At 37.0% G+C, this 12,260-nt stretch overlaps 1 protein-coding gene across 4 annotated transcripts in view; it reads right to left on the reverse strand.

Annotated features, from left to right (window-relative positions):
• Positions 1-878: 878 nt before the first annotated feature.
• The window catches only part of TPP2 (tripeptidyl peptidase 2), a 90,315-nt gene continuing 78,933 nt past the window's right edge, over positions 879-12,260 (reverse strand). For 2 of the 4 annotated variants that reach the window (XM_066235328.1, XM_066235327.1), the window contains 5 exons: positions 9,511-9,607; positions 8,345-8,475; positions 5,859-6,066; positions 3,932-4,051; positions 879-2,083 (listed from right to left, as the gene is read on the reverse strand). In XM_066235328.1, the coding sequence (XP_066091425.1) occupies positions 1,994-2,083; positions 3,932-4,051; positions 5,859-6,066; positions 8,345-8,475; positions 9,511-9,607 (646 nt within the window). In that variant the 3' untranslated portion in view covers positions 879-1,993. Of the gene's footprint in view, positions 2,084-3,931; positions 4,052-5,858; positions 6,067-8,333; positions 8,476-9,510; positions 9,608-12,260 lie in introns of those variants that run through there. The other 2 variants (XM_066235329.1, XM_066235330.1) reach the window with 2 other exon arrangements.

Raw genomic sequence — 12,260 nt, forward strand, 5'->3', positions numbered from 1 at the left:
AGTGTTCCAATGTCCAATTATTTCATAAATGTTCTGACATTTACATTTAGTTTGTTTAAATCAGAACCCAAATAATGTCCACATGATTGCTTGATTGGCATGTCCCTTAAATTTCTTTTAATCTTTATATTCTCCCTTCATTTTGCCTTTTTCCTCTTGCCAGTTGTCTGTCCTGTAGCATTTCTACCTGCTGCATCACCAGGGTACCCTTTAATATGTCCCTCTATCTTGTTCTTCCTGTAAATTATACATTTGAATGACTTGGACCCGAAATCACACAAGTCAAACCCAGCTTAAATCAAACTCCAGCCAATTTATGCCTGTGAGTGAAAAGTAACGATTATTGTTAAAAGCCAATGAGTTTTGAGGTATCTGGATACATAGAATCACTGAGGCATATATAGCTTTTAAAATCATCCATAAAATAAACAAAAATTATAAAATATATTTCCAGCTGATTTGTACTCTATTCACATTTTGGATATGACCTGGCATAGTCAGAGTCTAGAAAAAATTTGGTTTACAAAATGCAGGTAGTCTTATCTGCACAGTGAAAATGGTGACAATCAATTAGCAGTATGACCTTGTCAAGTCACATCTTTTCTGACCTTCCCAATTTCTCTGTTAGACTGAAGCTATGTATATGGGGACCTATATGTGCACAGGTCAAAGTACATGTGTTTGTGGGGAACAGTTCTGGATGGACTTCAGACTCTAGGTGGTACAGAAAGTATGTGCAGAATGTTTGCATGTACGGTATATTTATATTTTTTCATAAAGGCTCTAATATTTTAATCAAATAAAGGGATCAATTATGAACTTGACAAGATTACTGGTAGGTCTATATATTTATAAATCACACACACACACACATACACTTGCTGAGTAGAGGCTTTTAATATTGCTATCTGTGTCTGTTTATTTTATGGAGTAAGGATGAAAGAAGCAAGTATAATAGTCAGAAAGATAAAAATAATAAGTTAAACAGACACAAAAGTTAATCACATTAAGAACTGGAAACATTCAAATAATTGCAAGCCTACAAGAAACATTATAAATTACCTCACATTGAAATTTGTCTACGGATTTAACATTACTTTTGTTCTAATCTCATATTTTATTCATGAAAAATTAAGACCAACTTTAAAGAAGCTTCAATATACACTTTTATTATTTATTAAAAATATTAAGGTATCAGAATGTATATGGTATACCGTCATCTTGGTTTTGCACATTTATTCACGTGTTTACATTATTTCAACTTTAATAAACATACCATATATGTATCTTTACAATACCTGATAAAGGCTTAGCTGTCTGGCACTTATACATGTATTATTAGTTCATTCTGATGCACTGCACGCCAAGAGGATGTCAAAAATGATTGGTCTCAAGTTACTACAAGATGAAGATTTATTGAAACCATTATGCTCCAGCAACTGCCACGGATTTGTCTCCCTTTAATTCTCCCACCTTAATTGAATGTAAACGTTTGCAAAAAAAAACAACAATCTGGAAGTGAAGTTCTGTTACTTTTTAGTCCAATAAATAATTTTTAGCTACCGTTAATGTAGCTTTTTTAAGGCCTTCATACAATTTAAAAAAAATTAAAGTTGAGAATGTTAAAACCCTGTCCATTTATAAAATAAAAAATAGAGTTTTACAGGTTTGCAGTTAAAAGTCACCATTCAAAACCTATCAGATCATGCATGTAGGAGCCGCAACCCAACTGAAAGTCCTTGGAGCTGGCAGTCAGGGCACAGCCCACTGCCAGCAATGTGAGGCATGAGGGGAACACCATGATGTCAGAGGGTTACATTTACATGTATTAAGCCACACGCCAGTGAAGTCTCCAATAAATACACATCATTTTAATAATCAGTATTTGATAGCAGATGAAAACATGCATTAGACTAAAAATGCCACAAATTTGCTTTTATATCCATTCATTATAAAATTTTCTTTTTTAAAATTTAAAGTCCTGGTTCTCATTTTAGAATACACAATAATCAGGGGGATACATGATGGGGAGCCAGTTTTCAGTAAAAGATGCACAATGGGTCCATCCAAGTAACTTCATCAGCTATAACAAAACACAGCAACATATTATTAAAGAACACATTGTCCAAGTTCAATATTTAAAGTAAATTCTGCACTAAATATTTAGTAATAGAGTAGTAGTATGTAGAATTCTCCTTCCATCCAACCTACCATCAATCTACCCACCTTCCTTCTTACCAACCAATGTCCCTTACTACCAACTACTACATAAACTTTCCTACCTGCCAGCCTATCTTGGTAATTATCATCATCCTGGCCAACTTTCCTTCTTTCTCTCCCTCTTACTAACCTTTAGTTTTCCTTACCAATCAACTTACTTACTTCGTTCCTTCCTACTAATCTAGTTTCCTTTCATTCATTTTTTTCTAAGTGCCCACTGTAAGTCAAACACTATTCTAGGCATTGGGAAAACAAACATTGAATTAAGCCATTTCCACTTTAGGAAAAATTATGTTCTATTCAGAAAAACCAAATAATAAAGCGGTAAAATAATATCTGAATAAATAAGTAAATAAAATATCTATCAAATCTTCCGTAAAAATAAAACTACATATTGCAGAGCAACTGGGAAATTAAAATTAGATGGTCAAGAAAGGGCTCTCAAAGGAGGTAACATTTAAGTTGAAATCTGAACGACAAGAAGAAACGTACTCTGTGTAAGTCTGGGAAAGAGCTTTCCATATAGCTGGAATGCTTGGGTCCTCCTGTGGGAAAGGGCATGGCTGTTCTAGCCAAGCAGGAAGGGGCTGGCGTGGCAGAAGCAGAGTGAATAGGGGAAGTGAGATCTGAGACACAGCTGGAAAGGAGGCAGGAGCCAGATCACATGGGGCCCTCCTTATTGGGCCCAGTGAGGAGTTTGGATTTTAGTCTAAATGTGATGGTGATTCACCAGCAGGTGCTGAAAGCCATCGTTTCTGGTTGCTGGTTGGAAAACAGTATGAGCAGAGTGGAAGGGAGACGAGTTACAAAGCATCCCGACTTGAATGTCTGGGTGGGTCACTGGCATCACAAATACAAGAGTTCGCAGATTACCGCCTACACGATGAGACTGGACTTATTAACAATTTACTCCAGAAAGAGTTCTCTTAAACAATTCAAAAATCTGAAAGAGCTTATTTGAAATGTCACACAACTTTGGTGAAGGTACACAGAAAAAGGTCTAAGAATAAAGATAACCTATAGTATAATCAAAAACTTTCACCGGAACTGACTGGTCAGTTTTACATCCAAAGAATACCTTCAATATAAAGAGCAAACCCTTGGCCACATTTGGCATAACCAACATTCCCCAACCTCCCTATGTCCTTTAGGTATAAACCAGTTACGCATATACAAAGAAAAGGTGAGGCTAAAATAATTTCTATGTAATTCAGTAAGTTTTTACACTTGACAATTAACTTCTGCAAAAAAGGACAACCACAGAATTTTTCTGCATGTAATACAGTATGTGGTAAAATAATACAATGGCCTATCATCTCAAAGAAAGAATAAAGTCAAATACAAAACTCTAAATGTTCCACCATTTTAGAATTAAGCCAACATGTATTTAAAGGAATTACTTGTTTCCTTCATAAAGGAAAACTTCATCTTCTATCTATAGAAAATTTATAATGTATTGTGCCTATGTTGAAAATACCTGAAGCTAAATACAGGTTTTCTGGACAGAAGTAAAAAATGCTTAAAAAAATGGAAATAATTTGTTGACTGACTCACCATGCATTCACTCTATAGCTCAGACTATACTCATTACAGGAATAACCGGCCACGCTGCAGTCAGTGCTGCTTTATCGCTCTCAGGAGGCGGCCAGCTCTCCTGTCACTGTGTAGTGCTCAAGTGATGCTTAACAGTGACAATTTAAATATTACTTACTTGAACACAGTTTTTCCAGTTTTCTTTTGTTGGTTTTTCTTCCACAAGTTTAGTTGCAAATTTAAGGCCTCTCCCATACATTTTATTTACTAATGCATGCTTGTATGCAAATGTCAAAACCTATAATGCAAAGTAGAATAAATGACATAACCACATTTTAAGGCATTTAGCTTCAATAAAGAAAGAATTGAGGCCTTTACAATAGTACAGCTTTTAAAATGAACATGTTATACCAAGTAAATGCCAAAAAATCTTTTAAAAGAACAATTAATGTATTTAAAAGTGGTGGGTATTCCACAGAACAGACAATTTATCTTGAGGAAGAAATTTATTAGGATAAATCAGTTGCTGTTAAATTCACACCCAAATACCTCTCCATGAATAAGAGAACAGGGCCAACCTAAATGATTACAAAAATGCAAATTACGAGGCAAGTACAAAACTACAGTCATTAAAAGTTACCAAAATTACAAAAGAGGATTCAAGTAAAAAAAAAATAGAAAAGTACCAGATTATATAAACTTTCCACTACTTCTTTTTATACAAGTCCTGTACCTTCAACTATTGTTATCTGTCAAATACACTCTTAACCGTTTATTTTTACTTTTGGTCTTTACTTTTAGAATGTGGAGAACATTTTCAAAGAAAGAAATCCTGTCACATTTACTTGTATTGTTGCTCTGAATGTAAACAGTCAGGTAATAATATTATGCATGGCCCCTAATACAGTATATTATGGAAGAATAAAATTATTTATTTATAACAATTTTATTATGATGTTCATCACCTTTCCGTTGGACCAGGACCTTATTCGTCTTTTTCTAGCAGCAATCTTTCTCCAGTGTTTGGAATAAAGTAGACATGCGATAATTATTTGTTAGTAAGAACAGCCAACATAGTTGAGGTCCTCGTATGTACTTAATACTCATTCACAGAAGCCCATGGAAGGTAGTTTTATTCATTATCCTCACTTAATAGATAAAACACTGAGGCATCAGAATAAGGTCACACACATAAAAGTGGTAGAGGCAAGATTCAAACTCCTGGGGTCTGATTTCAGATCCAAATTCTTAACCTCTGGTAGTTTCCAGAATATATAAATATAAATAATTGTGCTCCCCCCTCATTCCACTATTGAATTGTGGCAGAAAGACCTGAAGCCACAGAAAGAACTTGCCCTACTTTCAAAGTTCTTTCCTAGAAATGATCATGGTTCATTTTGAAAGCACGCATCTGTCTGCTAAAATAAAACAACGGCGAGAATTCCACTGATGTCATTTACTTGATGGTTTTTTTTTTTAATCTCCAGAGGAAAGGTACATCAAACACTTGGAGTTGTACAATCTCTACTCTAAGAGTTATACTAAAGAGCTGAAAAAATTTAAAAATGTTTTTAAGACCAAAATCCAAACATTTATCAATGTCACTTTTCTAAACTGGCTTTTAAAATTGATCAGCTATAAATCAAGATGATAATTATTTAGAAGTTAGAGTTTTGAGAAATATAATATCTGAACTAACCATGATACCACCCCCCTATCCCTGACAAATCAGTACATACATACGTGTGAGAAGGCAGGAAGACAATTTCTAGAAATGTTCTTAATTTTAGCTTCATATGTAATTGGCTGGCTTACCCAAAAGACTACTACATACATTTTCAAGCTGTTTTCCAAATTAGTGTTGCTAACCAACACTTGGCAGACAGATAAAATAACAGTAAAAAATGGTTTTAAAACAGGTATGACAAATGTAATCATGTAAAATCGCTAAACATGCCTTCTTCAGAGCTAAGCTTAGCCTCACTCCACTTATTCTCTTCTTCTGGCCAGAAACTGGAAATAGTAAAAGGTCGGCAACGGGGCACAAGAGAAGTTTGTGAAGAAACCACCAAACATGGTTCAAAAATAAGAAGTAGAAAGGTTACCTTATTGTCAAAAAGGTCAGTCCATTTTGTTGTTTCCCAAAAAGTTTCCGTCAGAGAATCCAAAATACTTTCCCCTTCATCCTCCCTTCCTTCTACATCACTTGAGACAGCCCCATCTTGGTCCTGGGCTTGAAGAAGATGGTCGGCCAGGGCACATCCTTTCCTACAAAGGGCATCTACGAGGGTGGATTTTTGTTTGTCCATGTCACTGCACACCAGATCAAAAAACATTCCACACATCAGTCCAAGTTATTTAAAAGTACAGCCTTATCTTAGATTCATGCATTCTTTTGCTTAGTATTTTCAATGCAGAGATCTTATATAGCTATGAATATACATTAGTATTGTACATCAAATAAAATTATTTATTTATAATAAGTAACAAAGGAGCCACTATTTTATGCAGATTGAATGAGTTAAGATTGCTGGGCTTGGTTGAAACAGAATGCCACATGCAATAGCACAGAAAATTATTCGGTTCTAAATTCTGTCAGCTACATAACTCTTAATCAGAAAAATATCTTGTGTTTGGATTTCTAATAAATAGCAGTTATTACATATTTGTCTCTGTGTATGTACAGATGTACAGAGGTTCTTCTAATCCTAAACTTTCATGTATAGAGCAAAAAAATACGCTTACTCCAATGTGACAGGAACTGTTTTTAGCATTTTCAAGTTTAAAGCATTTTAACTCACTTATACTCAAAATAATTCTGAGTAAGATAAATTAATTATCCCCATTTTGCAAAGGAGAAAATTGTGGCACAAAGGGATTAAGCAATTTGTTCAAGGTTCTACCGTTAGGAAGTAGATTCAGGGTTCAAGCTACATAGTCTGATTCTGGAATCCCTGCTCTTAACCACTAAGATAAACTGCCTTGCTCCAGGGGAGGTATCTTTATTTTCTTCTAATGTATTCCTGATTCCCAGAACCATGCAAGTCACTGTTGAATGAAATGCAGTGACAACCTACATTAGGGGCAGTGTTTGTCTCTAGAATGCTTGCTTATTTGAGTCATTTTGTCCAACTCATGTCAGATGCTTGTGAAGATGATGAGTTTGTGAGAAAACAATTAGGCATAGTAATCTTCTGAAGATTAGGATGGAAAAATAAGGGAGTGGCTTTATCAAGAAATGAGAAGGGCACAGGCTTGGGACAGATCCCGGTTTGAGTAAAGGCTTTCTTACAACCTAGTCCTGTCACCACAGGCATGTCACTTAATCTCCTAGAGCATCAGTTTCCTCTTCTATAAAAATGGAGTAAAAATGGCCCTACTTCACGGGTTTTTTAGAGGATTAAATTTAAATGAAACACTGTATTTAAAATGCCCCAAGTAGTTCCTCATACATAATCGGCACTTCATAAACACTGGCTACACTTTTCCCAATGAATAATAATGTTATTTAACAATAACAATGTTTTGAGATTTTTCTCCAGAAAGTGCAAAAGGGTACTGACAATGGTTAACAACTAACTTTTACCAAATTTTGTTCTACTTGAAAACTACCACTTATAAGATTCATAATATCCTGTAATATCAATAAATGGTAGCAATGTGTGTATAAACCATGTAATGCCAAGAGTTCTTGCAATTTTGCATACTGTATTTCTATACAGAAAAACAAAACAAAATACTCTAATGGAAACTGATGGAACCCTTAAGGGGAATTACAGCACTATTAGGAAGGCTGAACAGCTTCACTTTATTAGTTATAATAACTTGAGAAAGTGATGATATCTACCTTTGTAAAGCAATGATCCCCTACATTGAAAATAAACCAAAGTGAAAAAAAAAAAAACCAACCAGTACTGATAGTAAGAGTTCATGGAAGGGTAAAAGTGAAAGAGCTGTTGGACCCTTAGACTGACAGATGTAAACCCACTCACACATGGAAGGAACCATCCCACTCACTTATACACCCAGCTTAGCCTCCCTGCTTACCTATCACATTAGGGTTCATAAAGGCAAAGCTATAAACCTTCCCCTTCCTTTTATCCCAGGTAATACTGTAAGGCCAGTTCCATAATCGGAAGTTGCTAGATAATGGATTTTACCTACTTTTAATTTTCATCATTTGCTTTACTACACATTACAAACTAAATATGAGGTTTTCATGCTACTGGACAATAAATAGTTTAAAAGTTAACTTATAGGGTGTTATATGTTAGCCCTCTCCATGCATTCATTTCCTACAAATCCCCACGTGGCTAGATTGCTGGATCACAGCTATGCAAATCTCTCCACCAGGACGGCACCTACTGGTAGAGAAAGGTAGAGAAAGCAAACTAGACTACTTCTGCTTCATCTTAAAATGATTAAATTGTTACAAAGTATCTGAGGAGGGAGCATCTAATTAGTCACAACTCTAATTATAAAAATATAACAAATACCAGGAAAGAAAAATATTCTCAATAATATCAATCCCTACTTTTAAAAAAGTAGCTAAGAAATGAGATGCAAGAAAGATTATTTACTGGTTAGGTACTTTTTTATAGTAGCTGCATCGGGCCTGGGGTCAGTCTTCATCGCAATATAAACTGCTAGGGCTGTTTGATCTATATGAGAAATTACAGCATTTGCAGCATCAACAATTTCATTAAGTCTTTTAACTCGTTCCTGGAAAGGAAAAAAAGAAATAAGAAAAAAATGGATGCATCAATGAGCATATTAAAATGTTTTTCTTTCTGTCATCTCCACCCAAGTGTGAAGGGATTGTGTCGTTCATTTGCAGTCCAAGGGGCTCCGTGCTGTCTCCTACTGTGATCTGTGTAACTGTCAGCACCTCTCCAAAAGCTGAGCACAGACAGGGGAGTATCTAATTTACATTCCCTGTGGGCATTAAATGGTAAGAGTAAGCAAATATAAAGTTCATAAAAATGTCAAGTGTTTTCTACAAAGGCAACTCCTTTTCTGGGTATCTTAAGAAAAGATTTTTAGAGACTGGCTGTGTTACTTCAGTCCCATGCCACAGGCCACATGGAAAAAGAAGTAAAAAAAGCACTAGCTGATGAAACAAATTCTAATTATTATTAAAACACAAAGATGAGAGTAAACAAGAATATTACAAAGTCTATGATTATCATGATATTTGTGATGTTCTCAGCAACTTATAATACTTCTCTCTTTTCTTTTAGTCTTTTAGAGGTCTCCCTTTAATATTTGATAGTTCACTCTAAACCCTTGATAATTTTTAATCGACTATGGCCAGCATGCTCTTACTACCAGGATTACTATTTGAGAGCTGGTCCATGTTAAGAAAGTCTGGAACTATGGCTAATTCTTAAAAGCTACAATCGTTAACAAAGTTAATGCAAAGCGGAGTTCTTCTTTTCCTGAAGGTGTTTAGATTTGCAGTGGGCCATCTGCTCCTTGCTCTGTAGGTTAATGTCAGAAAAGCAATCCTTAGGGTATCTTAACCACTACTTTAATCCCAGTGACCAAAGAGCAAGAATCCTAAACCTACAGCGATGGCCAGGTTCCTTAATTACCTTAAATGAAAGTAGCTTTATAAAACAGTCAATTTGAGGAAAAACGTTTTCAGTCTCTGAGAACAGAAGACAAATACAAGTTTGCCTTTTAATTCAAAATACAAACCTTATCTAGTATTATAAACGAAATAAAATACTTATATTAAAAATGAATATGCCTAACCTTTTCAGCATCCAACTGATGAAGTCGTGCAACATACAGAGGAAGATAATTAGGGTATGTTTCTTTCAATTCATTATAAATGTCACTAGAATCCAGCCTATGTATATAGGAAAGAGAGAACATTCATTACTTCACTTCTTTTATAAAGAGAATTCCCATCTTTCCTGTTTAACATTAAAGTTCCAGTCATTAACATAAGCCCTCAATTTGAATATAAGTATACCCAATTATAAGGATGATCTCTATTTGCAGGTGGCATAAATATGCTAACCTAAAAACCTATAAAATAGAAAATAAAAATTATTTCAATTAAGAGTTCAACAGGATGGACAATAAAAGCAAGCATCAACAGGCCCTGGCTGGGGTGCACGGAGGCCACACGAGTTCGATCCCCAGTCAGGGCCTGCGTGAGAAGTGAGCAATGAGGGCACAACTAAATAAAACTAAGTGGCATAATGGGTTGATTTTTCTCTCTCCCACCCCTTCTCTCTCTCAAAGCAATAAAAATATTTTTTTAAATAAATTTTTTTATTCATTTTTTAGAGAGGAGAGGGAGAGAGAGAGGGGGGGCGGGGAGACAGAGAGAGAGAAGGGGGAGGAGCTGGAAGCATTAACTCCCATATGTGCCTTGACCAGGCAAGCCCAGGGTTTCAAACCGGCGACCTCAGCATTTCCAGGTTGACGCTTTATCCACTGCGCCACCACAGGTCAGGCTATAAAAAGATTTTTAAAAAAAGCATCAACAGCTTTCCTAAAAGGAGAAAAAAAAATTCACCAATAGCAAAAAAGAAATAAAATTCTAGAAATGTCCAAGATCTAGAAAAAAAAATTAATCTCAAGTCTTGAATGAATAAGAGACATTCCACGCTCCCAGATGGGGAAACTGAACAAAAGCAGGTCAGTCCCTGCTGATCACGTGAGTGGGAGCAGCAGCCTGCAGTCTCCTTGGCTGGCCTTGCCTGCCATAGACCCACACCTCCTGCGCTGAGGCGGGGTGCGGGGTGGGGCGGGGAGGGGGCCTCAGCAGTGCCACACCCAAGGCAGACGAGGACGGGCTGAGCAGAAGAAAAGACCCCTACCTCTTGACCACATATGACTGGCACTTAGCCTCAGCAACGGGCAGCTGGGCTGGGTGAGGAGTGCCGGAGTCCTGCTCCTCCCAGGAAGAAAGTCCTCTGACTGGGGGCTGAGAACCAGCCAGGGGCAAAGTTTCTGCATCACTGTCATGCCAAAGTCAGTCTCTGTAATCTCACTTCTGAATGACGTACATGGCATTTTCAACTGTTTCTAACATCCTACAACCAGCCACAGACTGACCCAAAGACTGTGACTTCTGGTGGAGTCACAACCTAGTTTTAAGTGGAAAAGTAAACCTGAATATGGAATGGCATTATAATGGGAGCCATTTTCACAATATGATGTCTGCTCTCTGTAAGATCTCATGACTGTATGGATGTACACATATTCAGCTATGAGGACTCCAATGGAAAATCAGTGGTTGCCTGACCAGGTGATGGCACAGTTGACAGAGAGTCAGCCTGGGATGCAAAGGATCCAGGTTTGAAATCCTGAGGTTGCCGGCTTGAGCGTGGGCTCACCAGCTTGAATGCTTGAGCGTGTGGGATCATAGACATCATAGACATGACTCTCCATGGTTGCTGGCTTGAGCCCAAAAGTTGCTGGCTTGAAGCCCAAGGTCGCTGGCTTGAGCAAGAGGTCACTTGCTCTGTTGTATAGACCCCTGGTCAAGGCACATATGAGAAAGCAATTAATGGACTACTAAGGTGTCACAACAAAGAATTGATGCTTCTCATCTCTCTTCCTTTCTGTCTGTTTCTGTCCAAAACAAAAAAAAAAACAAAAACAAAAAACTGCATGATACACATGGAAAAAGCAAAAGCAATCAATTTGACTACACAGAATAAATCTAAGTAAAAAAATAAGCTGTGACAAGTATAATAGAGCATTAATCTCTCTTTTTTTTTCATTTTCCCATTCATTTGAGAGAGGGAAAAGAAGAGAGAGAGAGAGACAAGCATCAACTCTGTGTTCCATTTAGTTCACTTAGTTGTTCCATTTAATTGTGTACCCACTAGCTGCTTCTTGTATGTGCTCTGACTAGGAATTAAAGCTGTTATCTCAGCACACCAGGATGATGCCATATCCACTGAGCAACCTGAACAGGGCCACATTAATATCTTTTGTGTTAAGAAAAAAATCCGATGTGCCAACAGAAAACTGGGCAAAGAACATGGCCCGACTGACAGAGGCTATACCAAAGAATGAAAGAACATTCGAAGTGCTCAAATTTAACAATGAGTAACGAAATGCAATAATGGCCTTTTCTTTTTGCACCATATAGTAACAAGGCTTTATTTCTTTTCTTTCTTTTTTTTCTGAGAGACACACAGAAGGGAAAGAGATGAGAAGCATCAACTCATAGTTGCGTTACCTTAGCTGTTCATTAATTGCTTCTCATTTGTGTCTTGACCGGGGACTCCAGCTGAGGTAAGGACCCCTCGTTTAAGCCAGCAACCTTAGGCTCATGCCAGTGTCCATGGGATCATGTCAATGACCCCACGCTCAAGTCGGCGACCCTGTGCTCAAGCTGGCGACTCTGTGCTCAAACTGACAACCCCACACTCAAGCTGGTGAGCCTGAGCTTAAGCCAGATGAGCCTATGCTCAAGTCGGCGACCTTATGGTCTCAAACCTGGGACCTCCGCGTCCATGGACAATGCTCAATTCACT

This window comes from Saccopteryx bilineata, chromosome 6, assembly GCF_036850765.1.
Source record: "Saccopteryx bilineata isolate mSacBil1 chromosome 6, mSacBil1_pri_phased_curated, whole genome shotgun sequence".
In the NCBI taxonomy this organism is placed as follows: Eukaryota; Metazoa; Chordata; class Mammalia; order Chiroptera; family Emballonuridae; genus Saccopteryx; species Saccopteryx bilineata.